General features: G+C 40.1%; 1 protein-coding gene across 1 annotated transcript in view; it reads left to right on the top strand.

Moving 5' to 3' along the window:
• col7a1l (collagen type VII alpha 1-like) overlaps nt 1–27,302 on the top strand; it is a 68,146-nt gene that overhangs the window by 25,809 nt on the left and 15,035 nt on the right. Inside the window, exons 16-79 of the mRNA XM_078282240.1 lie at nt 82–231; nt 907–1,044; nt 1,255–1,401; nt 2,367–2,486; nt 3,568–3,714; nt 4,507–4,809; nt 5,034–5,173; nt 5,336–5,459; nt 5,624–5,767; nt 5,964–6,151; nt 6,378–6,458; nt 7,191–7,208; nt 7,316–7,342; nt 8,648–8,713; nt 9,318–9,398; nt 9,495–9,521; nt 10,035–10,079; nt 10,289–10,363; nt 10,448–10,543; nt 10,798–10,824; nt 11,165–11,218; nt 11,426–11,497; nt 11,594–11,653; nt 12,085–12,120; nt 12,290–12,334; nt 12,504–12,539; nt 12,885–12,929; nt 14,012–14,083; nt 14,202–14,234; nt 15,121–15,192; nt 15,316–15,375; nt 15,489–15,524; nt 15,683–15,763; nt 16,207–16,242; nt 16,438–16,482; nt 16,605–16,676; nt 16,881–16,916; nt 17,239–17,268; nt 17,431–17,469; nt 18,105–18,167; nt 18,351–18,389; nt 18,503–18,562; nt 18,741–18,773; nt 19,650–19,715; nt 21,015–21,059; nt 21,436–21,471; nt 21,565–21,591; nt 21,680–21,751; nt 21,930–21,992; nt 22,218–22,235; nt 22,326–22,361; nt 22,452–22,490; nt 22,581–22,616; nt 22,719–22,853; nt 23,249–23,347; nt 23,594–23,797; nt 24,573–24,680; nt 25,098–25,142; nt 25,621–25,689; nt 26,082–26,138; nt 26,242–26,274; nt 26,479–26,565; nt 26,952–27,005; nt 27,120–27,170. Of these exons, the coding sequence (XP_078138366.1) occupies nt 82–231; nt 907–1,044; nt 1,255–1,401; nt 2,367–2,486; nt 3,568–3,714; nt 4,507–4,809; nt 5,034–5,173; nt 5,336–5,459; nt 5,624–5,767; nt 5,964–6,151; nt 6,378–6,458; nt 7,191–7,208; nt 7,316–7,342; nt 8,648–8,713; nt 9,318–9,398; nt 9,495–9,521; nt 10,035–10,079; nt 10,289–10,363; nt 10,448–10,543; nt 10,798–10,824; nt 11,165–11,218; nt 11,426–11,497; nt 11,594–11,653; nt 12,085–12,120; nt 12,290–12,334; nt 12,504–12,539; nt 12,885–12,929; nt 14,012–14,083; nt 14,202–14,234; nt 15,121–15,192; nt 15,316–15,375; nt 15,489–15,524; nt 15,683–15,763; nt 16,207–16,242; nt 16,438–16,482; nt 16,605–16,676; nt 16,881–16,916; nt 17,239–17,268; nt 17,431–17,469; nt 18,105–18,167; nt 18,351–18,389; nt 18,503–18,562; nt 18,741–18,773; nt 19,650–19,715; nt 21,015–21,059; nt 21,436–21,471; nt 21,565–21,591; nt 21,680–21,751; nt 21,930–21,992; nt 22,218–22,235; nt 22,326–22,361; nt 22,452–22,490; nt 22,581–22,616; nt 22,719–22,853; nt 23,249–23,347; nt 23,594–23,797; nt 24,573–24,680; nt 25,098–25,142; nt 25,621–25,689; nt 26,082–26,138; nt 26,242–26,274; nt 26,479–26,565; nt 26,952–27,005; nt 27,120–27,170 (4,679 nt within the window). The remainder of the gene's footprint in view (nt 1–81; nt 232–906; nt 1,045–1,254; nt 1,402–2,366; nt 2,487–3,567; nt 3,715–4,506; nt 4,810–5,033; nt 5,174–5,335; nt 5,460–5,623; nt 5,768–5,963; nt 6,152–6,377; nt 6,459–7,190; nt 7,209–7,315; nt 7,343–8,647; nt 8,714–9,317; nt 9,399–9,494; nt 9,522–10,034; nt 10,080–10,288; nt 10,364–10,447; nt 10,544–10,797; nt 10,825–11,164; nt 11,219–11,425; nt 11,498–11,593; nt 11,654–12,084; nt 12,121–12,289; nt 12,335–12,503; nt 12,540–12,884; nt 12,930–14,011; nt 14,084–14,201; nt 14,235–15,120; nt 15,193–15,315; nt 15,376–15,488; nt 15,525–15,682; nt 15,764–16,206; nt 16,243–16,437; nt 16,483–16,604; nt 16,677–16,880; nt 16,917–17,238; nt 17,269–17,430; nt 17,470–18,104; nt 18,168–18,350; nt 18,390–18,502; nt 18,563–18,740; nt 18,774–19,649; nt 19,716–21,014; nt 21,060–21,435; nt 21,472–21,564; nt 21,592–21,679; nt 21,752–21,929; nt 21,993–22,217; nt 22,236–22,325; nt 22,362–22,451; nt 22,491–22,580; nt 22,617–22,718; nt 22,854–23,248; nt 23,348–23,593; nt 23,798–24,572; nt 24,681–25,097; nt 25,143–25,620; nt 25,690–26,081; nt 26,139–26,241; nt 26,275–26,478; nt 26,566–26,951; nt 27,006–27,119; nt 27,171–27,302) is intronic.

Genomic DNA, 27,302 nt, shown 5'->3' with positions numbered 1-27,302 from the left:
TAAACACTGACAGGAGAACGGTTGATAAGAATTGTGGGAGCTACTCATTGTTATTGTGTGTGATATTGTAATTGTTTTTAGATGGCAGTAGCCCTCAGTCTCGTTACCTGGACCGTAGTGTTTTGTTCCATCGTATCGAAGATCTGAACCCAGAAGCCACCTACACAGTCAGCATCCACGCAGTATACGGCAACACAGAGGGACCAGAAATCTCCCTCTCTCAGCTCACAGGTACAGAGGGAAGTGGGGCTGCTGTCAACATGTGGCAGCAGTTTGTGTTATTTGTTAAAACACATTTTTGGATGCCAGGTTTTTGGATATATACTGTATAGTACACACTGTATACACTCTGTCTCACAGTTTACTTTTCATTGATCATGATTCCTTTTTAGATCTAAATAGCTCTGTGCAGCTGTCAACAGCAGACAAACTTGATATTGTAATTAAATGGGTTGGGACAGGGAAGCTGTACATCCTGTTCTCTGGCAAACTGATGGTGTCTTTGTTTGACTGACAAGTCATGTACTTTGGTCTTCCCATTTTAACCGCAGCCTCTGTTGTTTTCACTCCTAGTCTGTGAGTCTGAGTCCGCAGGGCTGCTATCATTTCATCACTGTCAAAGTCAATGTGTTAAACCAGTTTATTATACTGACAAATTACAAAGTGTGTAAATATTTGAGGTAAACTCCATGCCAACTCACTCTCATTCACTTTCTTTGATAAAATACAAATTTATTTTAGGTGTTGACAGTGATTGAAATTTTGGACTGTGTCCCATCCTTAATTATGATTTGCTAAAAAATTTTAGGGGCCATGATTTGAATGTATTAGAATTTTGATAAAATGATTCAATATGATTTGTGATATGAGTCTTCTGACATACAGTACTATGGTGGTATTTCTCAGCTGCTGTCTCAGACTCAGAGCTGATCCAGGCGGTGCGGGGGGTGAAGGTGGTGGACATAGGAGTGAACTCCTTCACCCTGGCATGGAGGGAGACACCGGGGGTTTCTGGATACAAAGTGTCCTGGAGCCCCTTCCTGGGTAAGGAACTACATACACAGTCAATCATGTGTGTGTACACTCCATGCATGAATGTAAAACTCAGACACACCTACACACATCCTGTTTCCTACCTAATTCATCTTTTCCTGCTTACTTGTCTATTATAAAATATATAGATCCCACCCTCAGTTCTGATTGGCTTTCTTTCTCTCATCTCTACACGTTGTATTTTATCACTCCCTCCTCTAGGGGGCGATGTGAAGTCCCAGCTGGTATCGGCTGGCACCGCCACCTTCAGGATCCATAACCTGCAGGAGAGCTCAGCTTATAAGATCCAGGTTTCCTCCATGGTGGGAAGCAGAGAGGGAAGCCCAGCCTTGGTCACCGCACGCACCTGTGAGTACTGCCTGACCCTGACAGTGGGCAACAGTATACAGCAGAGGTTCTCAACCAGAGGGTTTAGGACCCCCAAGTGGGTCGCAAGATTATTTTGGGGGGCCGTGAGATGGTCTATGGAAAGTGTAAATATAATTCCATAAGGCAAGGCAAGGCAAGGAAAGTTTATTTATATAGCACATTTCATACAACAGCAATTCAAAGTGCTTTACATACATAAAATAAAAATAAAGACATAGATAAAAAGACAGTGCAAGAAGATTAAAAAGATGAAGAAAAGTGAAAGTGCATTAAAATCACATTTAAAAGAAATGCAATACATTTTTGATGATGATTTTAATCAAAATGATTTTAATCATTGTGAGAAATGTTCTTTTGACATAATGAATATTTACCATATTTACACATGCAGCAGTGTGCTGGGTACTGGTAGGGAGACCACCTTCAACTGGAGGAACCTGGCTCAAGCCCCCATGTTGACAAGCATCCTGCTGAAGTGTCCTTGAGCAAACCTCTTAATCCCTGCCAGCTCCAGGGGTGCTGCTCTGTAGCTGGGGGAGGGCGAGCAAAAAGGGAATTTACCTGCGGGGATCAAGATCAATACAGTATCACATCAGTATTATAAGCCAGGGTTGGAATCGTTAGAAGGCTTCACTTTGTTTATTGGGGTTGCGAGCCAAAAAGGTTGAGAATCACTGGTATAAGAGACCTTCTTTCTATAGCTTCCTCTTTTTCTCAGTGCACTAGCTTACTCCAGTTTCAATACTCAAGATGAACTTTCTCTCCAATGACGTCACTGACATCTTTTCTCCATCAGACTTGTACCTTCTCCATATTCATCCATAAATGTTAATCAAACCTTGGATTGAAATGTTGCAGTATAGAGTCGGCTGCCAAACTAATTATCTTGAATTCTGGTTTGATTCTTCCACATGTTTTACTTCTGTCATTGTTTTCTGTTTCAGTGGATCTTCCTAAAGTGAACGGCTTTGCAGCTCTGAACACTACAGACAGCAGCGCTGTTCTTAACTGGACCAGTGTGGCAGACGTCTCCGGATACCTCCTCTCCTGGAGGCACATCTCAGGTCAGAGGTCAACCACCACAAAATCTCAACCATTAATCAACTGTAATTTAGCGTTATGTTAACCTTCATTCAATCTTAAATCGACTATTCAGCCTTTGGAATTTAATTCCTGTACTTTGCAGGAAACGTTTTATTGCAATGTGTATTGGGCCTTGAAATAAGCACCCCTTTGTTTGCAGGTGGTGTGTGTTTGACAGATCAATATTTATTTGATTAGGTTCCAAGTATGACACAGTGAAACAGTAGTAATTTGTTTCAGGGTTCCCCAGGTGTTGCAGGGGATATGTTGCACGACACATGTTATTGCAGTGTGTATTGGGCTTTAGCATAAGCACCCCTTTGTTGGAAGGGGAAAGATCCATCACAAGAAATATTCAGCCTGTATTACACGTGCAGGTTGTTACAAACACACATTTTCTTTCGGGGGAAATGGTTGTAATTTTAGTGAAATACTGATATGGTCGATATGGGTTGGATATATATATATGAGTTGGCTACATTTTAACTGTGTTCACTGTGCCTACACTGGCAAAACTTTTTCAGTTGGGATATCTCGTAATAGATTTCTGTAACACTTTACTTTACAATGGCCTCATTCCAGTGTATTAACCTGTGTATTAACCTATGGAAAAGTATTATAAGTACAAATGTGCCTTGACTGTTCATTGCCCAGTGAGCCATAACTTGACACAGTAATGTCTGATTTGATATCGCACACTAAGTTTAAATATCAGTGTGACGTCAGTCCATTTTTTATAATACCTGTAATTGTGCTCTTTTTCAGAGTATGACCCAATGATGCCTGTTCACACTCTTTCAATGACATTATTTCCTTTCCTTTCATTTAAATACCACCAAATCCATTCATCATCCAGAAATACATTTCATTAGCGAGACACGTTTTCCTATTCACCAGTCCTGAAAACAAATGGTTTCTTATTAAATTGAAGCAATGCCAGTCAAATCCAACCCCCGGCAAGCTGTCAAATTGACAATACAAACCTTGAACAATTTAATCAAACAATGCCAATAATTACTCTGTACTATATTATAGTAAGTTCTTTTCTGTGTCACTTTTCAGAGTTGGAGACTAAAACAGAGACACTGGTCCCCGGTTTCACCTCCTATAAGATCAGTGATCTGCTGTATGGAAGAACCTACATTTTCACCATCAGACCCTTGTATGGAGAAGTGGAGGGACCTATAAGCACAGTCTATAAGAGGATATGTAAGACAGTACTTATGATTTGATCAGCTCTCCACATCCATGAATCTCTATCTTGTATGCTACAATATGTCGATCTTACAGTAATACTGACAGCAGTGTAATACATGTATTGACATGTCAAGGGGCTTTTGATACACCTAGTAGAATGGCAAGAAATGTGAATGTCTTCAATTTACTCTGTTGTTAAAGAGCTGTAGCACTCATGGTTATTATAAATTATGAAACTTTCATTGGACATATCTTTGTTTTCATTTACTCTCATCTTGTACTGTATGTATACATATACTTGCATGTATTGTCATATTTTCGTAGCATACATATTTTTCATTCATTATTTTTGTATCAGTATGTTTTGCTGCTGTGATTTCACACATGTACATGTGCTGTAAATTCATATATTTCCATATTTTTTCACATATTTTCATATGTTTACACTTAATAAGTTCTAGTGTTATAATATTGGTTGCGTTATGTTTAATACTCACCATTAGCAATAATCACCATTCTTATTTATATACATATAGATTTTGCTGCATCCTAATTTCCTAATTAATAATCCTAATTTTGTTGCTGCAACTACCCTATTTCCTCACAGGGATCTGAAGTTTAATCTAATCTAATCTGATCCGATCAAATCTGATCTAATCTAATCTAATCTAATCTAATCTAATCTAATCTAACCTAATCTAGCCTAATCTAATCATCTAAAATAATTAACCTTTCCATACTGTATGTATGTCCAGAACAAGTGTACGTTTTTGATCAGCTATATTACGTCTTTGTGTATGTCAGTGTCGAAGGACCCTGTCTTGGTGCCAGTCCAGTCTGTGCCGGCCACAGTGGCCCCCCACCCGCCTCGCATCACCACTGCCTCACAGACCTCCAAAATCAACACCACCACCATCGCTCACAACCCCACCAGGAGCACCCGCAACCCCATGGCTAAGCCCCCCACCAAAACCATCACCACCAAGAAGCCTCCAGGCAAAACAAGTGCCACCGCAGACAAAACCGCAACAGCCACCGCCGTCCGATTAACCACTTCAACCAGACTGTCTACTGTCCACAGAGAGACCACTGCCCCACCCGGACCAGGTATTTTAGAGAGCTGACTTGGTAGCTTATGGCTGATGTGTATATTGCTTAAGTTTTAGAATGAACTATGTGCATATGCTGCAAGCTGATTAGAAAATACAGTGTGTTTTATTAACAGTTTTTACATAAATAAGTAGAGCATTGCCTTTATATGTTTTCTTGCTTATCGAGGTGGTGAATATCTATATATTTAAAGTTGTGTGTATGTGTGTGTGTTTTGTCAGTGTGTGGTAAGACCAAAGCAGACATAGTATTCTTGGTGGATGAGTCCTCGAGCATCGGCGCTAATAACTTTGCCAAGATGAAAGACTTCATATTCCGGGTGGCCACTTATTTCCCCGTTGTTGGTCCTCAGGGAGCACAGGTCAGTGTGTCAGTATGAAGCTTTCTATGTCTACTCTTGTACCAGCTGTTTGTTTAGTGTGGCAGGAGGATTCCACATCAGTCTGTACAGAGAGCATGTGTATGGAAAGAATTGTCTAGATTATTGTGCAATCTGCATTTTCTCCCATCTCTCCTCCCTCAGATAGCCGTGGTTCACTACAGCGATGAGCCTCGCATCGAATTCCGTCTGAGCGACTACAAAGACAGAAACTCCGTGCTCAGGGCGCTCAGAGGGCTGCGCTACACAGGGGGCAACACCAAAACAGGTTACTCACAAGCACACACACAAACACTGCTCACACCTCTTCACACACATCCAAACACCATACAGCATTGTACAGGAAAGCTAACTTATTCTATCACCCCTAATCAGAGTAAACCTATCTCAAAAGTCATCTTCTTTGCTGACAATACTGCTATTTACCTCCAGGAAAAGGCATCAGCTATGTGCTGCAGGAGCTGTTCCAGGAGTCTCTGGGGATGAGGCAGGATGTGGCCCATGTTGTGGTTCTGATCACAGATGGCAGGGCCCAGGATGATGTGGTGCCACCCTCCAGGATTGCACGTGCTCTGGGTCAGTTCTGCCTAAAGGGATCCTAAAGACTGTTACCAATGACTAGTTTTACCTAAAATTGATGAAAGTGAATTTTGAAGAGGATTTAAGTGTCCTTTCATTTTATCACAAATGTGCGACAGATAAGATTCCACATACCGGAATATTCAGTCGGGATTGTCTTGTTTTTAATCCCCATATCTCTCTTTTTCATTAGGGGTCAGTGTTCTGGCAGTTGGAGTAGCTAATGCAGACCTTGAGGAGCTGAAGAAGATCGCATCTCCAACCAGCTACAAGAATATCTTCTACTCCCAGACCTTTGATGATTTCCCTTCGATAGAGAGAGAATTCATCAATAACATCTGTAGTGCGGCGCTCCTCTCCGAGTTCAAACTACATGATGAGGTGGGAAAAAACACTAAAGTATAAACAGGGAGATAGTTTCTTGATAGTGTCTTGTTTTACATCTGATAATCTGATGATTACCTTCTTCTTCCTCGTTTCAAACACAAAGCTGGAACATTACTCCTCAGTTGACATCATATATATTGCTTGACTTGTATGATTTACATGTCAGGTAGTTATTGTACTTTATTGTATGTATTTGACATAATTCATTCTATTTTCTTAGTCTGCTCAGTTGGACACTCCTACTGAAGACCCAGAGGAGCTGCTGAAGCCCGAGGGTCCCTGCCCCTCACAGTGTGTTAAGGTGGGTTCTCTCTTCAGACACATCATTCTGCTTATTTTCATCCGCCTCTTCCTCCTCCTCCTCATCATCATCTTCATCATCACTATCATCACCATATCACCAGTTTTCTCATCAGTAGGGAACATAGATGTTAACATAGTTATTGCCAGCTGCATTTTAAAATATGGCTCTCTCTTTTGGTGCTGGCACAATCTGAATTATTGTGACTAAATACAACAAATGAAAACAACAAAAAATATCTGAGAAATGTCAAATATCTGAGGGGGCATGTGCAGTTTGAATAGGCACATAACCACATAACCACATGATAATGTCTACACTCTACCTACCTAATGTTAACTTTGGGTTGAAAATGCATTTTTCATCATAGCTGTTATCCAAATGCGACAATTTTGACAGTACCGAGGAGTAAGTCTGTGTTCAGATTTCGTCCCAGCGCCATGATGTCATGACTATCTGTGTGACGCGTTTAACTTGCCTGCACATACTGCATTAACATGCAAGTGCAGTGCACCCTCTTGTGGTTAAAAGTCAGTATTACTGGTTTTGGCATATTTTGATGGATACCAGACCGGTTTTTAAATTCTCACGCCAGCCCAAGCCTACATCCGGGTTTCAACTTCATTGATATCTGCTGACATTTATCTGAACTTCTCAAACACAGATTAATGTTAAAGTGATTAATGGCTTCTTCTCTTTGTTAATCTGTTGTCATTTGCTTTATACTTCCAGGGCCAGAAAGGTGCAAAGGTGAGTCAAATGAATCCCTGTTAAAGATTAAATTGATTTAGAGATTCATGTAGACATGAATCACCCTCTCACACACACTTTCTCCTTCTCTCATTTTCTTTGTCTAGGGAGATGGTTTTGGTCTCGGAGGACTGGTATGTTCAACCATTGTTTTTTTTCTAGAACCTATGAACTGATTGAATGTATTCCTGCAAGGACATTTCCCCTCAGATCATTGTGCATGAATGCACTCATGGCTATTACAGTTTTTCTCGATCGGTTACACACTATAACTGGGCCTATTAACTAAACATCCCAACCCACGACGCCATCTACCAAAAGACAGACCCATTTCCCAAAACTATAAACACTATTCCCCTGTTTCCACACATGATTCAGATTTGTTGAACTTTTTGTGAAAAACTCTACACACAAATCCCTTCATATATCACTGGCTGCACCATGTGCTCATTTAGAAAGCACTGGCATTCAATATCATTAACTCAAGTCATCACAGCTCGAACACAATTAACACACAATTCTCCAGGTGCAAACACTAAGAGTCAAAATTGTTCACACACCAATCAGAACCTCAGGATAGACAGATAAAAGGGCCATGGCCATGTTCACTTGTTTTGTGATGTGAGGTGATGTTGATGAGAATCTCTGGCCTGACCCAGACCAAAGACAGGATGCTGAGGCAGAATAAATGTGATTTCTTTCTTTATGTACAAACTGTTTTTCTTTTTCATTGGTTTATATTGGTAAATACATGGAAATTATTTTACTGTATTCTACGTTCTTTATCAGTTGCATATTTTTACAGTACATTTACTTTTTCACTCAATTTCAGTTTATTTTACTACAGTACATTGAGGAATTGCTGTAAAAATTTTGAAACTGTATACATGTGTTGTGTCTTTATATTGTGTTCATCATGTAAAGAGGTTGTTCTGGGGGAAAACCATAAGCTCCATTATTCATTGCAGTAACAGGTTTTTACAGTAGTGTTTTGAATTGATCTCACCAGTGTGTAATGGCTGTTTTGTAGTGTATGTGTATTTGATGGCTTTTGTGTGATGTCTGAAGGCAAAGTTTGGTTTAGATGTAAGATTACATGGTTTTGAGTGGAGAGTTTGGTTTTGACATGGAAGTTTGAAGTTTGTGAAGATGAGTGTGCAGTTATGCATTTGTGTTTAGAGTTTTGGGAAATGGAGCATAATTTCAAGAAATGTGTCTTAGCAATCAAAAAAAACTGTAATTCCAATAAATTTCATTATGAAACATAGAATTGGATTGAATGAATGTTGTTTACAAATGAGTATGAAACCTAAAGCTAGCGACCTTGGCGAATTGCACAGCATAAAAGTTTGACTGAAGAAAGTTTGATGTCAATAAACACAGCAGTAAAAAATATCACTTTTTAGAAATAACCAGTGGTCTTCTTTGTGTTTATGCAGAGATTTAAGCAAAGCTCTGGAGAGTATGATCCTTTCAGCTCTTCCAAAGGAGAGAAGGGAGAGAGGGTAAGAAACAACACACACACACACACACACACACACACACACGCCACCACCACCACCACCACCACCACCATTGTCATCGACAGTCACATATGCAAAAGGCCACATGGCTAACATCATAACAGGCTAGCAAAAATATAAAAAAGTTTATATTTGCTTCACCACCGATGTAAAAATGTGTTTCGAATGGAAGTCTACCAGGTGGTGGCTGGTTGTTTTCTTCAACTCTGTTCTCCCTGAGTTTTTCCTGTTTTTCACTGCGGTCATGGATAGGCAGTCTTGGTGGTGGAGAGGGTTGGGCTTTGTTTCAATATGATATATTTTATATTCCGACGCTTTTTGCTCATTAATGCCTATTCAGTCGAGTAATTAGTTTGGAGGTCTGAGGTTTGGATAAACACTTGTTTAATGTGTCAGTTGGCACAGTCTGGGGTGTATTTCTTATTCTCTTCTAATTCGATGAGAGACCCATAGATGATGATGTGAAATATGAAAGTCACCATGCCTCGGTTGGTATCCAATCTCAGAACCCCACAGTGATTTCTGTGTGCCTTTGTCTATTGTTGTTTTATTTCTTGGCACAGACCATAATTTCTTCATTTGACAGGGACTTCCCGGAACAGATGGTGTTCCTGGGTTGCCTGGGCGACCAGGGAGAACTGGACCCCCAGGTTCTGCCGGCCAACGGGTAACGAAATAAACAAAGAAAAACTTCAAACTGACCTAGTTAAGGTTTATTTGATTTAGTTGTAACTGTGAAAATAACAAACATAATTTCTTTCAGGGTACTGCAGGTGTTCCAGGGGACATGGTAAGATCAAAACTATAAAACAATTTATGAAAGAAAATCATCTTATGGGGCATCTTGATGGCTCAGTTGCCTTAGGTGCATATGGTGTAACCACAATATTCTGTGTTTGAATCCGGCCCAGGACGTTTGTCATATGTCATCCCCCTCTGTCTCTCCTAATATTTACTGTCTCTTTCCACTGTGAACCATCAAGTAAAGGCTAACATGCCAAAAATAAATCTTAAAAATAAGACAACCTTACAGTATCAAAAATCAAAATGCAGGGAAAGATCAAGGGAGGAGTCACTAGAAAAGAAAGCTAAAAGAAGGTAGAATAATTTAGCTATTCATTAGATTTAGCAACCAATCCTACTTTTTTTTGTCTTTCAAAGTCAGACAGGAGGTGGGCGTTTATATTTACCATTGAACTTTTTCATGTCCTCCACATATATCAGAATTACAATTATGTAAATTTTATAATAATGTATATTAATTAATAGTATGAACACTTTCATGTCTCTTTTTCAATGGCAGGGCCTTCCTGGAGTCACTGGTCCAAAAGGACAGAGAGGAGAGAGAGTAAGTCTGACCTCATGTAATGAACTATAAAAGTCCAGTGAAATGACTTTAGATTGCTTGATGTCTGCTTGGATTTGTGCACAAGTTCCTTGACGTAAAATAATTTCACTAGAATAATCTACTTTCTGGAAAAGGATTAAAGGAAATGGACCATATCCATGTATATGTATAGTTGTCATAGTTTGAGTGAGCTTGTCTTCTCCCCACAGGGAGAACCTGGATATGTTATCGGGGGAACAGAAGCAGGTTTCATCCCTGGGCGAAAAGGAGAACCAGGATCTTCAGTGAGTCCTCAAAAAAGCCATATCAGGAGCTTTTTCAACAGTTAACCTTTGTATAAGTGACATATTATTCACTCTGTGTCACAGGGTCCCCAAGGACCTCCTGGTGTACCGGGGGTCTCTGGAGCTTCAGGCCTGCCTGGTCAGCCAGGACCACTGGGCTCACCAGGGATTTCTGTCAAGGTAACATGGACCTGGTTCAACATTCAAACTAATCACAAAAGCAGCATACTTTATAAGCTGTGATCTCTTCTATGCATTGGCGACCACTTTAACAGCATAATGACACCTCACAGTTAATATTGCACTGTATCATAATACCAGTATCATCATATTGCATCATGTCAAGCCAACCCATTCAGTGTGTGTGATTTGAACATGTTGTGATAGTACTCAACATAGACATGTTTTTTCTATTTTTACTCTGTACTTTTCAGGGAGAAGCCGGGGAGCCCGGGGCTAAAGTAAGTGTCAGGCTTGTTTGCATCCCTTCATTAATCTGTTCCAAAGGTTGCAGCGGATCAAAGGATTGGATGGCTTCTATCCACTAGAATGTTAGTTAGAGACATGCTTGAGATAAAGGGCTATATAAATAAACTTGACTTGGCTTGACTTGACTTAGTCTACCTAACTGGCAGCAAACATTTCAAACTGCAGATGGCAACAGAACAACCATGTTCAGAATTATTGGTTTAATTTTTCTGCTTGCATAGAAATTTAAAGCCACTGAGTCAGTATTTATTATTTATTTGTGAAACATGCATCGTTTATTTTTATTGATAATACGTTCATTATGTTTGTAAGGGTTTACGTGGGAAGCAGGGGATGAAAGGAGACAAAGGGGACCAGGGAAAAGACGTAAGTGCATACTCACTGATTGTTTGAGCAGTTTAAATTGTCATGAATGGCAAAAGACATTGAGAAACACAAATTAAAAACTGTTCACAAGTGTTTAAAAATACTATGGTGACACAACTTTGCCTTTGGCTCTAAAACAAATGTGTTTACATATTTTGAACTGTGATCTGACTCACTCTTTCTCTCCCACTCATGCATGAAAACTAGGGTATTGCAGGTTTACCCGGGCCCATCGGCATTGATGGGGTGCCAGGAACACCAGGTCACAAGGGAGAGAAGGTAAAATTGTCTCTTATTGATCAGGAAATGATAACTTTTACACGGTACACTGAAAGTATGTGAATGTGAAACTGTTTAATTGATGCCTTTTCTCAGGGTGAAGAAGGAATTGGTATACAAGGTGTTCAAGGTCCCCGTGGAGAGCCAGGAGAGAAGGTACATCAACAGAAACTTGAAAGGGAAAATCCACCATGCAAAAAGGAATTTGGCAATGTTATTCCTATTAGTGTGGACCAACCAGGACCCCAGGCTGCGATGCCGTCAAGAGAGACTTTGTGGAACTGCTCCACTGACAATGAATGGGAGGCTAAATTAGTAGACTCAGAGTGTTTGTTTAAGCTTCTGCACCTCAGTGAGCTTGGTTTCACTGTAATGCCAACACATCTGAAACTGAAAATGTACTTCCCAAAAGTCAGTGTTGACAAAATCACATACAAGGTTCTGTTTCTCAACTAAACTGTCCAAGATAATAAGGATAACACAAACAATTGGCAGATTTTGATTATGAAACATCATTGTATTTTTGCATACTTTAACATAAAATGTTTTTTTTTCCTTGTTTCAATGTTTGAACTTTTGTTTTGCAGGGAAATATAGGCTTATCAGGACCAGTAGGCCCGAAGGTAACCACCACCAAACTTCACTTGAATAAACAGAACAAGAAAAATATACATACAGAACATACAGAAGTCTATTTACTGTCTTTTGAATGTGATCATTAATGTTTTTTGTAATGCAAAACCCTGATATCTATTTATAAAATGCAATTTTTTATGCTGTTTATTTTTCCAGGGTGAGACTGGAGATCAGGGCGTCCAAGGAATCGTCGGACCTCGGGTGTGTCACTCGATCATTATCTCCATTATCTTCAATAGCTAGCAATGAGATCCTGCGTATTTTACCCTCAATCAAATGCATACGATTTAATCCCAGTTCAGTCTAATGAGACAAACCAAACTATCAGTGATGAAAGGATTCAGAGCCAGTGTTTTATTTTCATCTGCAGGGAAAGAAGGGACTGAAAGGGGAGCAGGGGGACAAGGTGAGCTCATTTTATCTCTCTTGCCTTCATTAAGCTGAAAATAGTCACTGTATAATTAATACGTTGATGTGAAAAAGTCTATTTCATTCAGCTGTAAGTCAGTCAAATAGGTTTTGGAATATGATTGGCCTCACATCTGAATGAAAGCCTGCGGTGTGTGTGTGTGTGTGTGTGTGTGTGTGTCACTGGTGCAGGTTCTGGTGAATTCTGGGTGTGATGCCAAACTCTAGTATCTGCTTTTTGAGGACAAATGGGAAAAAGTGATGTTTTCTACTGTGAAGAGTACAATAAATATCTTTCGGATAATCAAGGCCGAAATACCAAACACTCTTTTGTGTTCTGTAGGGCGACCGAGGAGAGATGGGACCAACTGGACCACAGGGACCCACAGTGAGTACCATTACGTTCTCACATTCCTCTTCACCAGAGAGGATTACATGTAGCAGAATGTGGTCTAGGTTGAGAGTTGATGATACAGGAGAAGAAGTGCATGTTGCGTTGGGTTATGGTTAGCTGGAACTGCTGGAACCCATTATGGTGTGCAGCCACAAACCACTGTCAAGCAGAATCTAGTCTTTGGGTGATGCAGATCTCAATTCTCTTGGTTTTGCCACTCCGCCTTCCAAAGCTTGAATGAGATTTGTGCAATTACCTCCACTTATAGGTGTGTGTGTGTGCGTGTGTGTGTGCAGGAAAATCAATTCTACTGAGTCCACAGCCGCCAGACCTTTTCTTTTTGTTTTTTTCCACCCACGACACTTTTCACCCAAGCTCCCACTGACTCACCTCAGCATATTAAAAATCCACCTTGATTCTTTTTTTTGATTAGAAGAAAGTATGATGCAGACGCAGTGTGTTTACTGGCTGCTGTCTAATCTCCCCTAACAGACGCGCACATTGATACATGAACAAAAGAGAAAGCCGTTTTGTTCGAGGTTTTTGAGATCAGGTTCTGTCTATCAGGGATGATTGTGATTGCATGTGATCATGAGCCAAGTTGTCAAACCTCAGTGGGTATCTTTTGCAAATGGGCCGGCCGTTTTGTCTTGCATCACTGAATTTTAATTTGAGGCAGCATAATGAATGAGCCGATTATCTTGAGCACATGCCATCATTAGGACAATCTTCATCTCTTTTGTCGTACAGTGTGAATCATTTCTTATTTTTGTTTTCCAATTCAAACTCCAACGCAGAATGACGCATCATGCTTTTAGGCTTTTTGGAGTTTTATGATATAGCTGAAAGTAAATTGAAACGTGACAACGCTGTAGAAATTTGAATTGATTTATCCATTAGCACATAAACACACAAAAAAAATATTAAACAAAATAAAAAATGAAGCAACAGCAATGTGCAGGAGAGGCCAAGAGGTCAGGAATAATAGATAGATAATCACTAAATACTAATAAGCAAACAAAACAACAACACAAGAATCAGAAATCTATTGCTATAATTGCCCTTCATTGTTTTAGGGATTGACGGGACCAAACGGACAAAAAGGAGATGAGGGTCCAAGAGGAACGCCTGGAGATCCTGCCAAGGGTGTAAGACAAACAAAATATTATTTCACCCAGCAGATATTAAACTTATATGATGATTACATAATGCTGTAGACAGTAGCACTGTACAGAACTGTTACAGCTCTTTTTTTCATCACAACAGATAATTGGCCCAACTGGAAAGAAGGGTGCCAGGGTAAGTCACTAAAGTCAACTTTATTTTTTTTTAACTTTATTTATTTATCCAGGGAAATGTGTTGCATCACCCTGCTTCACATTAATAGTTACACACTTTCATAACTGGGAGCTGTGCAGCTCAATCACACAGTTTTAGTTATAAAATCATTTCTGGGAGGCTGAAATCATCTTATTGGTTGAGTTGAACCTCAAAGAAGAGACTGAAGCCCAGTGAAGAAGGCAAGAGTTCCTTCTTTGCCATTCAAGTTTGCCAAATAGCTAACATGCGCTCTGAAAAACTGTGGTTCTTTGGCTCCGCCCACTGAGGTTTAACTCAACCAATGAGGTTATTTTTCGGCCTCCAGAGCAGCTCTGCCTCCGAGAAACATTTGTATAATTAAAACTCCAATCTGCCACATTCTTCTTCTGTTCCACTGAGCTCCTCCACTGGAGGAATCAGGGTTTAAGTGCCTTGCTCAAGGGCAACTAGTTTGCTTACTTATCTTCATTGGCTTTAACAAAAGTCAGTCTGCTGGAGGGAAGTGATTTTCTTTGTGTTTTTACTGTTGAAGCATTGTTAATTAATTGTTTGGGGTATTCTTGCACACTCAGACACCGTCCTCTGGGTCTGCTTATCAAACACAATTAAGATTTTCCCTTATTAGCGTTTGCAGTGGGACCGAATGCTTCAGAGTCCTTTGAATGGGACCTCTTTAATCTTTAATCCACAGGGTGCCATTAAAAGTGGAGACAATTTAGTTTTGACACTGCTGCAGCCATTTTGCCTGCTGAACAATCGTTTTGATTGATGTGTGTGTGTGTGTGTGTGTGTGTGTGTGTGTGTGTGGTGTGGTGTGGTGTTTGTGTGTATGTGTGCATGTGTGTGGATCTTTTCTGTCCGTCAGGGTGACGTCGGTCCAGTCGGTCCCACTGGGCCCCAGGGGATAAAGGGTGTACAAGGAGCCAAAGGAGACAAGGTTAATAGTGACAGTTGCGTCATACATGCATTTTGACATTTACGATGACGATTACTGATATAAGAATAGAACAATTAATGTCCAAAACGATGGTTGCAGTGTGTTTTGTTTTGATGTGTGCAGGGCAGTCCTGGGTTTGGGATTCCTGGACAGCAGGGACCAAAGGGAGAGAACGGTGAGAGGGTGAGTCACCTGAAAATGTAATAATCTGTCACTTTATCCCTGTAGTGTTGACATGATCTTGACGCAGGGAAAAGTTGTCCATTTTTATTTATTGATTTATTTATCCTTTTTAGGGAAATGTTGGCTTGTCTGGAAAACCTGGACCAAAGGTAAATCATACAGCAGATGATTTTTCCTATATAATATATGAGATTTTGCGTGTTTTGGGGCAGCTCATCTACAAACTTTCATTGTCATGACAAAACCTTAAATGAAAAGATTTGGATTTGTACTCAGGTTGTTAATGAAGTAATCTGTTTGTCTGCAGGGGCAGGATGGCTCTCAAGGGGAGAAAGGGAGTGTTGGGCTACCCGGCAATCCTGGAGCACCAGGATTAAGAGGTAAAGATGTAAGTAAGTCCTAAGTGGTTGTTACTGCAATGATACAAGGTGTTTGCAGTCAATACAATACAATACAATACAATACAACTTTGTTTTCCATGCAAGCAAGAAAATTGTTTTTGGCCTCATTTGGGATCCACAATATACACCAAGACATTAGATATAATAACTATCAAAACACAAAACACAGATTACATAAGTCGATCACCATAACCTTCAGGATGAGTGAAAGTGTGTATAATATATAAATATAGTTCTACATTTCATCTGCAGTTTAGGAAACTGTCAAGTACTGGCTGTTCCTCTGCATTTGAGTTTCTTTGGTTTGCAGCTCTGAATATGACATTTCCCATTTCCAGTTCTATTCTCAGATATGTGTGTTTGTATAGATGACTAAATGCTTCCCATGATGCAATGTTGGTGACAGACACTCTTGTGCTTGTGTGTGTAGGGCGAAGCTGGAGCTAAAGGAGACCAAGGAGGAAGGGTCAGTTTGTTTACGTGGTGCTTTTGTTTGGATTGTTCAGTTTACTCACTGTGGCCTGATCTGGTTATCAGTGTGATTCGGACCTGGCAAAGAGGTTTAAACGTATTCATTCAGTCATTATAATCATTAGAGTCATGTTCAACATTAAATACTATCTTTGTTTGTTTGTTCATTTATTCATTTTGTCTTTTGCAGGGCGAACAAGGATCAGCTGGACAACCTGGGGAAAGAGGAATTAGGGTAAAGTATTGATTGTTCAAGGAATTAGACAATTTTTTCATCTAAACACCAGTGCAAGGGTACTGCACACTTTCATTTGACTAAAAATATGTTCTTTTAATTCTATATTTAATGTTGACTAGGGTCCGCTGGGATTACCAGGGCGACCAGGCGATCCAGGAGACAAAGGAGACACTGGGAAGACGGGTCTGTCTGTAAGTTCTTTGAATTAAGACGTTAAAAGAAGACACCACACCATGAAAGAAACAGAGGTTCCACTTTAACAATCTGTTTCACTTTGTTCTCCATGTGTAGGGAATCAGTCTTTATTTTATGTTGAATATCACCAAAATTCATTGGAAAACTTCAGCTGGAGTTGCAGTGCTGCAAGATGACATGAGCTTTCCTTTTTGTTTCAGGGAACAGATGGCAAGAGAGGAGAAAAGGGAGAGCCGGTATATTTATATTCATGATGGCTGTCGTCAATGAGCCTGTCTTATTGTCTCCTCTGGTTGACCGCCTCCTGATTGTTCTTCTGTCATACTCCACGTTTCACATCTTTGCAAACCTGCTCTCCTCTTGTGATTCCTTGATTTCTATTTTGATATGTTCACTAATTAAGTTTGGCTTTTTACGTATGCCGCCCGTCAGTGCGTCTGACGTTTCCCTCTGTGTTGCCAATATGGACTTTCTGTGTTTAGCACTGTGAGCTTTCAGTCCTTCTCTAATTGTGTTTCCTTGTGGTCTCGTTTCAATCCTGCTGCTGCCATTCCAAAGGGAAAACCTGGACCTCCGGGAGGAGCACAAGTAAACAAACTTTTATTACCATTTTAGGCTTTGCGTCAATTCAGCCATGTTTGACAGATGTATTCATTGTAAAGAAACTGAAAAAAAAACAACAATCTCCCATAAGACCTTATACAATTAATGTCTGAAGTTAACTTGTACTCTTTGTCTTCATCCTATCAGCTCACCTCAGACAACAACGTACTGACCAGAGTGATTAAGGTAACTTTACTGAAGAGAACATGCCATGTTAACATTTATTTCATTCAGTATGAAATGTTTTTTGGGGAAATGATTCTACATTCTCTTCTCTTCTCTTCTCTCCTCTTCTCTTTTCTTCTCTCCTCTTCTCTCCTCTTCTCTTCTTTTCTCTTCTCTTCTCTTCTCTTCTCTTCTCTCCTCTTCTCTTCTCTTCTCTCTCCTCTCCTCCCCTCCTCTCTTCTCTTCTCTTCTCTTCTCTTCTCTTCTCTCTCCTCTCCTCCTCTCTTCTCTTCTCTCTCCTCTCTTCTCTTCTCTTCTCTTCTCTTCTCTTCTCTTCTCTTCTCTTCTCTCTCCTCTCCTCCTCTCTTCTCTTCTCTCTCCTCTCTTCTCTTCTCTCCTCTTCTCTACTCTTCTCTCCTCTTCTCTTCTCTTCTCTTCTCTCCTCTCCTCCTCTCTTCTCTTCTCTCTCCTCCCCTCTTCTCTTCTCTTCTCTTCTCTCTCCTCTCCTCCTCCTCTCTTCTCTTCTCTTCTCTTCTCTCTCCTCTCCTCCTCTCTTCTCTTCTCTTCTCTCTCCTCTCCTCTCTTCTCTTCTCTTCTCTTCTCTTCTCTTCTCTTCTCTTCTCTTCTCTTCTCTTCTCTTCTCTTCTCTTCTTCAGGGGGAACCAGGAGAGCCTGGTGAGCCTGGTCTGAGAGGAGAAACAGGTCTTCCTGGGCCAAGAGTGAGTATCCCATCTTTTGTTCCAAGGACAAACAGTGAATAGAATGAGCAAATTACATGCTGCAAGTTCCATATCAAGCTGATAATGATTACCACAGATAGTAGTTCATACTCACAAAGGAATGGACACAACAGAAGAAATTATGGTACCGATATCAAACTGTTTTTATTTGTCTCTCCAAAGGGTCCTGAGGGCAAACCTGGTCCACCAGGGTCATCTCTGGTATGTCCATCACTTCCATTACATTTACTGTGGCTTAGTTCATGAAATGAATTGATGAACAAATTATTCTAAAAATGTATTGATATTGAAATATGAAATCTGCTGCTTTGCAGGGCGTGTCCGGGTCAGGAAGAGATGGACTGGATGGTTTACCAGGCAGACCAGGACTCAAGGTTAGACAAACTCCTACACACGTTTCAACCCGTGCATTAATGCTATTATATTGTTTCCTTTTTCCAAATGTCCTACAGTTACACTTAAATGTCCTGCTGTATTATAGTAATAGCTTCAAAGCTATTACTTATATAGCACTTTGAAGTCTACTCACAAGCTGTTTCATAACAACTGCAGGGTGACCAGGGACACAAGGGAGAGCCAGGTCTGGTAAGTGCATCAATATTTTTTGTGAGAATCTACTATTTCACATTTCTGACCTACAGTGAGTTAAGTTGTACCAAGCTGGCTTGGTTAATAACCCAGGAAGGAAAAAGCGTTTGTTCAAAGAACAGAAACAGCGGTGCAACCTTACAGTAAGAGTAATGAATGTGAAGTCCATAACAACAGCTGCAACACACATTAGAAATCGGTCCATTATTGTGGCATTAAAATCATGGTATTTCAGTCCCAACGACATGTCAGGCATCATGGAGAATTAGATTCCTTGAAACCGAAAAATCACATTTTAGTGGCACAAAAAGGATCAGCTTTTAATGGAGAGATTGCTGCACCTGTTCATCTCTAAGGAGCAGTTACTGTAATAAGCCATCAAATGAATGGGAACTATGGAGAGAGATGAGATGAATTTCTCTGATTCAGTGCAGTGAAGTTCAGTTAGACACCTTATAGTAGAGAGTCCAACCTGTTCTATCATGAAACACCGTCAGTTGGGTCCAGGAACTGAGGAACAAAAGGCAAGTGGCCGGCTTGACAGAGCCTAATAGCTGCTTGTCGATGGCAAGGCTATTACGTGCCAAGAGTACAATTCCACATCGTTTTCTCTTATGAAAAAGGACTTTGCCATTGAATAGGATTATCCCACCTACACGACAACTTTTATCAAAGGCAAAGCTTTTAATATTTCTTTGTACGTAGCTAAAAAGGTGATCATTATTGCTATTAAAACCCACGAGTTCCCTAATGTTCAGGGTGTTAAAAGGAGCTAGAAGCCGAACATGTGAGAACCACAAAGCCTGAGATGAATCACATCAAAGACAAGGCTTGCGTGTGTGTGTGTGTGTGTGTGTGTGTGTGTGTGAACAGAGGGGTGAGAAAGGAGACCAAGGCCGGGTTGGGATCGCTGGGATGCCTGGTTTACCAGGAACTCCAGTGAGTATCATCCTGTCTCTTTCTGTCCTGGATGCAGTTGATAGGTCTGATGACGAAGCTTTTTTCTACATACAGTTTTTCTCGATCGGTTACACACTATAACTGGGCCTATTAACTAAACATCCCAAACCACGACGCCATCTACCAAAAGACAGACCCATTTCCCAAAACTATAAACACTATTCCCCTGTTTCCACACATGATTCAGATTTGTTGAACTTTTTGTGAAAAACTCTACACACAAATCCCTTCATATATCACTGGCTGCACCATGTGCTCATTTAGAAAGCACTGGCATTCAATATCATTAACTCAAGTCATCACAGCAATCACGAACACAATTAACACACAATTCCCCAGGTGCAAACACTAAGAGTCAAAATTGTTCACACACCAATCAGAACCTCAGGATAGATAGATAAAAGGGCCATGGGTCAGTTAACTTGTTTTGTGATGTGAGGTGATGTTGATGAGAATCTCTGGCCTGACCCAGACCAGAGACGGGATGCTGAGGCAGAATAAATGTGATTTCTTTCTTTATGTACAAACTGTTTTTCTTTTTCATTGGTTTATATTGGTAAATACATGGAAATTATTTTACTGTATTCTACGTTCTTTATCAGTTGCATATTTTTACAGTACATTTACTTTTTCACTCAATTTCAGTTTATTTTACTACAGTACATTGAGGAATTAAAAATTTTGAAAATGTATACATGTGTTGTGTCTTTATATTGTGTTCATCATGTAAAGAGGTTGTTCTGGGGGAAAACCATAAGCGCCATTATTCATTGCAGTAACAGGTTTTTACGGTAGTGTTTTGAATTGATCTCATCCATTTGTAATGGCTATTTTGTAGTGTATGTGTATTTGATGGCTTTTGTGTGATGTCTGAAGGCAAAGTTTGGTTTAGATGTAAGATTACATGGTTTTGAGTGGTGAGTGGAGAGAGAGGTTTTGACATGGAAGTTTGAAGTTTGTGAAGATGAGTGTGCAGTTATGCATTTGTGTTTAGAGTTTTGGGAAATGGAGCATAATTTCAAGAAATGTGTCTTGGCAATCAAAAAAAACTGTAATAAGCAGTGTTTGTATTGACGACAGCATGGCACCTATTCATTTTGACTATCCTTATTATGTGAACATAACAGATGATATCAAAGAAGTCAGAATTTAAGTCTGTATTTAAGCAAATTTAGCCAAATATACCATTGTTTCAGTTTCATCAGCTCACTCTTTTTCCAGCATAATGATCAGTCTGAAAACAGAGGTTGTGGTTGTTTTGTTCCCTCTTCTCTACAGGGGAGACCTGCCATCGATGGGAAGAGGGGCCTGGCAGGGAAAGATGTGAGGATGTATTTTCATTTAACTATAAGAGTTGTATGCTTTGCCTCACTAACTTCTTTGCTTTACAATATTATCATGTAGCTAATAGTACAGCATGAATTGAAGAGTTCCACTTAAAAATGAGTTAACCACCATTTGAAAAATTGGACACTTCCTCTTACAAAATGATTGGACACAACATGAAAGTAAAGCACTGTTATACTGCAATTATAAGTCATTTTTAGATTTCTGGATGGAAGCATCTGTGTTTGTTTTTTTTCTCTAATCTCGACTGATGGATATGTCATGTATGTCACGTTTTAGACTGAAACCCTTCAATTCCGTTCATAACCCAACAGGTAAATTATCAAAATTAAAACGCATTTTCATTTCCCAGGGAGAAAGAGGACTAAAAGGAGATGACGGCAAAAAGGTTATTTTTCTTTCTATACATTTATTTACTGCGCAAAAAAAATCATTAAGCTATGTAATGAATACACAAGGTCATTTTTGTTTTCCTTTACAGGGCGACAAGGGAGACACAGGCACAAATGTAAGCGGCCTTGAGATAAAACCAAATTGCCTTTGTGAGAAAAGTGAGGAATCAACTTGAGAGCTAAGTGACTGTGTTCCTCCACCAGGGTAAAGACGGCAGTAAGGGGGAACCGGGACCTCCGGGTTTACCTGGGACACAAGTGCTTGTCACTCCAGAGGTAAAAGCAATTACCAGTAATTTAATTCATTTATTGAACAGGGGGAGGAGAGTCCCTAGGTTTCGTGAAGATCTTAAATGTTTTCTGTTTTTCAAAAGCAGTGAAGCAGTGAATTTAACTATGTAGACAGGGTTGTAGGCTGTTAGATACTAGTTTAAACCTACGGGTCATTTCACAGGGTGCCACCGTTGAAGAGATCAGACAAGCGTTTCCGATACCGATGGGTCCTCCAGGAGCCACGGTCAGTCTGACTTTCACACACTGCACGCTTCTCTCTGCCTGTTTACAGCTCATATGAACAATGGCACATCAATCCAGCTGTTGCATGGAGTGTTTTTATCGAGTTGTGTTGGTGCCGTTATCTGCTGATAGATGTGGGAGTCACCAGGCTTGTGGTGTGAGCTTGATGCCATGCATTTTTAAATGCATGTTCCAATGTCTCGCTCCTCTGTCTCTGTGTGTCTAGGGTTCACCGGGAATGAAGGTAAGACGGCAACGGGGTTTGTACTAAAGCCGATTTATAAATAAGAGCAATATTGGCTATATGGTAGTTCATTGCTTTATTTTTTTGCAGGGAGATAAAGGAGAGAGAGGCTTGCAAGGAGAGACGGTGCGTGCTTTTCTTTTTTTTCCCACAAAAAACACACGTATGGGGAGTTGGAAATGAGTTTTTACTTCTTGTTCTTTCATGTTTCTACAGGGTGATGCTGGACTCCCTGGAAAATCAATCGAGATGAAGGTGAATACATTATAACATTATGTTCTCATTTTACATCGTCATATTATTGATTATCAAGTCTTTGATCAACACATTTCCCCTCTTCCTCAGGACATTGAAGCGATGTTTGAAGCCTACGGCATAAGGGTGAGCAGTGAGCGTGGCATCCTTCAGATTCTGAGGTCAGCAGATTTTCACTTTCTAGTCAAAGCCCAGTGTGGTTTTCTAAACAAAAACTCTTCTTCTCAGCTGCCCTTGCTCAAGGCCTTAATTGACAGGCTGCTGCAGGATGGAATAGAGGAGCTGCTTCATGTGCTCGGCTCCTCCAGGAAAGCAAAGGAGGGCATCGAGACTCACAACTCCAACATCATCACTGAGTACACAGTACGTAATCTCTAAGAGGGAAGTGGGTGGAACACATTTGTGGAGGAAATTAAGAGCGAGAGTCTATTAACTGTAAGTGGTCGGTCTATACATCAGTAGTAGCATTTCATCTACCCATGATAGAAGCGTTTTAATATATTACAGGTAGACTCAATTATTAGGTATAAAGTCATATACCTGCTTTTTGAAGTGTTTTACATCTTCCAAAGGTTGCAATTGGCTTTGATTGTTCAGTGCACACTGCAGATAAGGCTGAATTCAGTCTACATAATAAACCTATTTATGAGCACAAAGTGTGACAAAGCTATAAATCCTTTACATTATATGACACCTATAAAATATACCAACTGGCCTGTGAGGCTATCTGAAGACACCTGACCATGTCGTCTGAACAGAGCTCGGTGAAGTTCGACCTCTCCAACCAGCCGCTGTCAGAGATCGACACCATCGAAGACCCAGAGCTGGACAGACAGCTTCCAGAGCCTGTCTCCGCTGTAAGTGTCCATCCTGAGCATATTCCTGTGTAATCATAAATTATGTTATTTAGGTGAAAAGGAAATGATGGAGCTTTCTTTCTTTCTCATTCTCTTACACTCAGATGATTTTTTTTTACCTATATTCTGTCTGTACATTTATCTTTTACATCAAGTAAATGCTAGCTGCTAACACTGCTCATTTTCTCCCATCCGCTCACTCATTACATTACATTACATTCCCTCATTGCCTCTGGTCTCCTGAAGGATCCTCTGAATGAAACTGCAGAAGGCCCGACTCTGTGGGCCGTCACAGCGCTGAATGGAGAGCAGGAGCTCGGCAGGATAGAGGCCAGGTCAAGGGGAACGGAGGGGAAGGGGACGGTGGATGGGGACAGCATTGAAATGTCCTCACTCAAAATGAATCTGACTGTGGTCAACTCTACTTTCAACCATACTACCACCCAGGAGGTAAGGACGCTGCACAATAAAGAACTCTAACTCCAAGAAAAACATGTTGAGCATATTGAAAACATGTTCATTTCTTTTAAACCTTTATTTACCCAGAGATCGTTTACCAAGCATCCATGCTGTTTTTCAGCAACTATTTCACATTCAGCTGTGCATATTCACAACTGGCAGCTGTCAAATATAAACGCAATGATGCATCTTGGTGGCTCTGGGTCCAAATCTGGCTTGGGATCTTGTGTTGCATGTCATTTTCTCCATTATCTCTCGCATTTTTCTTGTCACTCTTTGCAATCAACTATCAAATAAAGGGAAACGGCTAATCTTTAAAAGAGAAAACAGCACAAGCACGATCTTCATCTGTTGACCAATGCACAGCTCCACTGGAGCAGTCGAGGATTAGGTTCCTTGCTCAAGGCCAACTCTGCAGTTGGATGGAAATACATAATTTATTCACTTTCCTCACCCAGATTTTTCAAGCCAGTCCGGGGAGTCAAACAGATGATCTCCTGGTCACGAGCCCACTTCGCTAACTTTTAGTTTATTGGAGGAAAAAGCAGGAGGGCTCATGGAGAAACTTCTTGTTTATAACATACAATTTAATTAATTAGTTACTCTGCAACCGGCTCAGTTTGGTTGTTTCAGGGGATTTCTGTGAATAAATCTATACTGCCCAGTCTGGAGTAAAGATTGTAATCTGATCATTGTGTGCTGTGTGTGTGTGTGTGTGTGTGTGTGTGTGTGTGTGTGTGTGTGTGTGTGTGTGTGTGTGTGTCAGAGGGTCTCAGCTTTACCAGAAGCAGTGGTGGAGACTGTTCTCCTCACGCAGGAAGACTCTGTTAAGAAGACCTCAGGAGAGAAGAAGAAGAACAGGGAGCGTGGGAAGGTAAAGCCACTATGAGCAGCGTTTTCTCCTGACTGATCAAACACAATCATCATCATTATTGTTTCATTTGCAAGAAACGAGACGACATGAAACATAAATACAATTCTACCAGGATCCCTCCAGTTTGAGGGTTACAGTCTTTATTCAGTATAATTATGTTTCTCCCTAGCTTTTGATGCCTCATACATAAATGCATATCGTTAAATAGGTCTAAACCATTTGGTAACTTTAACATTGCTGACTCCTAAACATCTTGATGTAATGGTGTTGCATTATGTTTTTATATTCATTAACTACCCTTTTCCTTAAATATCTACCTAAACTTATCAACTCATAGTTTCATACTTTATCATCAACAACATCTGAAGCATGGAAAACCTTTATTTTTTTCTTTCTGACTGTGAACTTCTTAACCAGGGCAAAGGAAACAAAGGACGACATAAGAGGCAGAGACAACGCCTGGTAAATGTCCTTGAAGGGGAATAAACAAAACCTGGAAGCCTAACTTTACCTTTCGCCCCAACTAAACAGGGAACCTAACTAACAAAGCCGTAAACACAGGCTCTAACACTGGCTATTGCTTAGCATGACATTAACATGACGTCATCTGTGTAGGTGTGACCACTTTACTACTAAAAATGTAATTAAAATTCAGGCTTTATAGTAAATTTAATAAACACAATTTAAAATATAACAAACAGAATTAAACAGTTGCAGCATATAGAGTGTGTCTAAAAAAACTAAAAGCATGCGTTTGTCTTGACATTAGTGTGCTGATTTCGCTATAGTTCTTTTAACAATAAGAGATAATTGTGATTAATGGATTGCTTTGTTGTTGCTTTGCGTCGTCGTCTTCCCAGCACTGACACAACTGATAATGTATATTCTGTAACTAATGTATATCTTCTTGTAAGTCATGTGGTTTCTCTTCTATCTAAAGGCGAGTGAGCAGGTGGAGGAGGAGGAAGCGGAGTTTTACAATGGTGAAGAGTACAGTTATGAATATGAGGTGGGAAACTGTTCCAATAGATGATTAAGATGAAACTTAAAGTGATGATTGATGGTATGGAGTTGTTATGGATTTGGAGTATTATCTTGGTGTGCTTGGGTGCCTTCTTGATAATGGCACTGTCAAACTCATACGCAAATTCCCCTGATTTGAATAGCAGCATCTCTGGGGACAGAAATATATCCCTGCCCACACAATAGAGGAAAGAGTTGATTAATGACACACCCACTAGCTGAATTAATTATTAGGAATAAATTAGTTTGTCATTATAGCCCGCTGCATGGATGACACATACCTGTGCTGCACATGCTATATTGGAGTAACTGTAGGTTGTGTGCTATTAAAAGTGATGAAGTTATGATGGAAATAATTTTATTTTTTTTTCCAAACAGGAAGAGCTTTCCACAGATGACCCCTCGGTCTCTCAGGAGCACAGAGGGAGAGAACAGGTATCTTTGCTTCAGTCAGCTCTGAACTATTTGTGGTAGATTGGGTCACAATTTCATGATTCATTTTAATGTACAATATATTCACATTTTTCCTCATATGCAGCTTGAAGTCCAAACAGAAGGTTTGAGTAAAAAGGTGAGCACTGCCACTCTGTAGCCTGGATAAACTTTTCTCTTAACAATACACATGAAACAATGCAACAAAACCTCATCCACTGTTATTAGAAAAACGAATATCTGTATTAAACTTATGATCTATGTGCTGCTCAGCCATACCTATGTGTGGAGTAAAACCTTCTGGAAGAGTAATAATGTATTTATGTAATTTGGACTTGTGCAGGAGGAGCAGCTACCTACACACAACCCACTGGAGGAGACCTCCAACAGTCCACTGACATCACTCTCACACAGAGAGACAGATACACAGGTGGGACTACTCTTGTTGTGATATATTACATGATGAAATGCATCTGATACACAAATCTTTACCTCAGCCCAAATAGTTTATTTTTCAACCACCAATCTGCACTGCATCAGCTCTTTATCATCTCTTTATCAGTTGTTTAAGTCAAGTTTAAGTCAATTTAGAGTGAATATTTTTAGCTATTTTTAGAAGATAATTACATCATGTCAGCTTCATTTTTCAAATGAATGAATTAACAATCCTGACACCAAAATAAAATGTGAAGAGCAAATGTTATTTAACAATAGTCTATGGTTACCTCTGAATAGATATAGGACAGGTTGAAGTGATTTTCTTTTACACCTCAGTTTCTTCAACTCTTAATATTTGAATGAATTGTTTTCTTTCAGGGCGACTTGACAACCACAGAGCCGCCATCTCAGACAGAGGGCGATATAGAAAAGGTACGGGGGCAGTCACTTATGGATTTTCCTTCATTGTGGCGCTATTACATTTACAGTTTCACATGTGGAGCCTCATTTGTCATATGCTCATCTTTTTTGTTTTGTCATGATCAGGAGGAAGTGTCAACACCTGCACCTCCCGTCTCCACAGAAGAGGCAGACAAGGTAAAGCTCTGATTTTAACTGTTTACAAGTCTACAACTTCACTAATTGTTCTTGAAGATCCTTGCATGCTTTGGAATGCAAAGCTCTTTCGTTTGCACTTTACACTAGAGGCCTGAAAGTGACGGCAAATGC

The sequence above is a fragment of the Centroberyx gerrardi genome, chromosome 24 (assembly GCF_048128805.1).
Source record: "Centroberyx gerrardi isolate f3 chromosome 24, fCenGer3.hap1.cur.20231027, whole genome shotgun sequence".
NCBI lineage: Eukaryota > Metazoa > Chordata > Actinopteri > Beryciformes > Berycidae > Centroberyx > Centroberyx gerrardi.
This window is presented reverse-complemented; position numbering and strand designations above follow the sequence as displayed.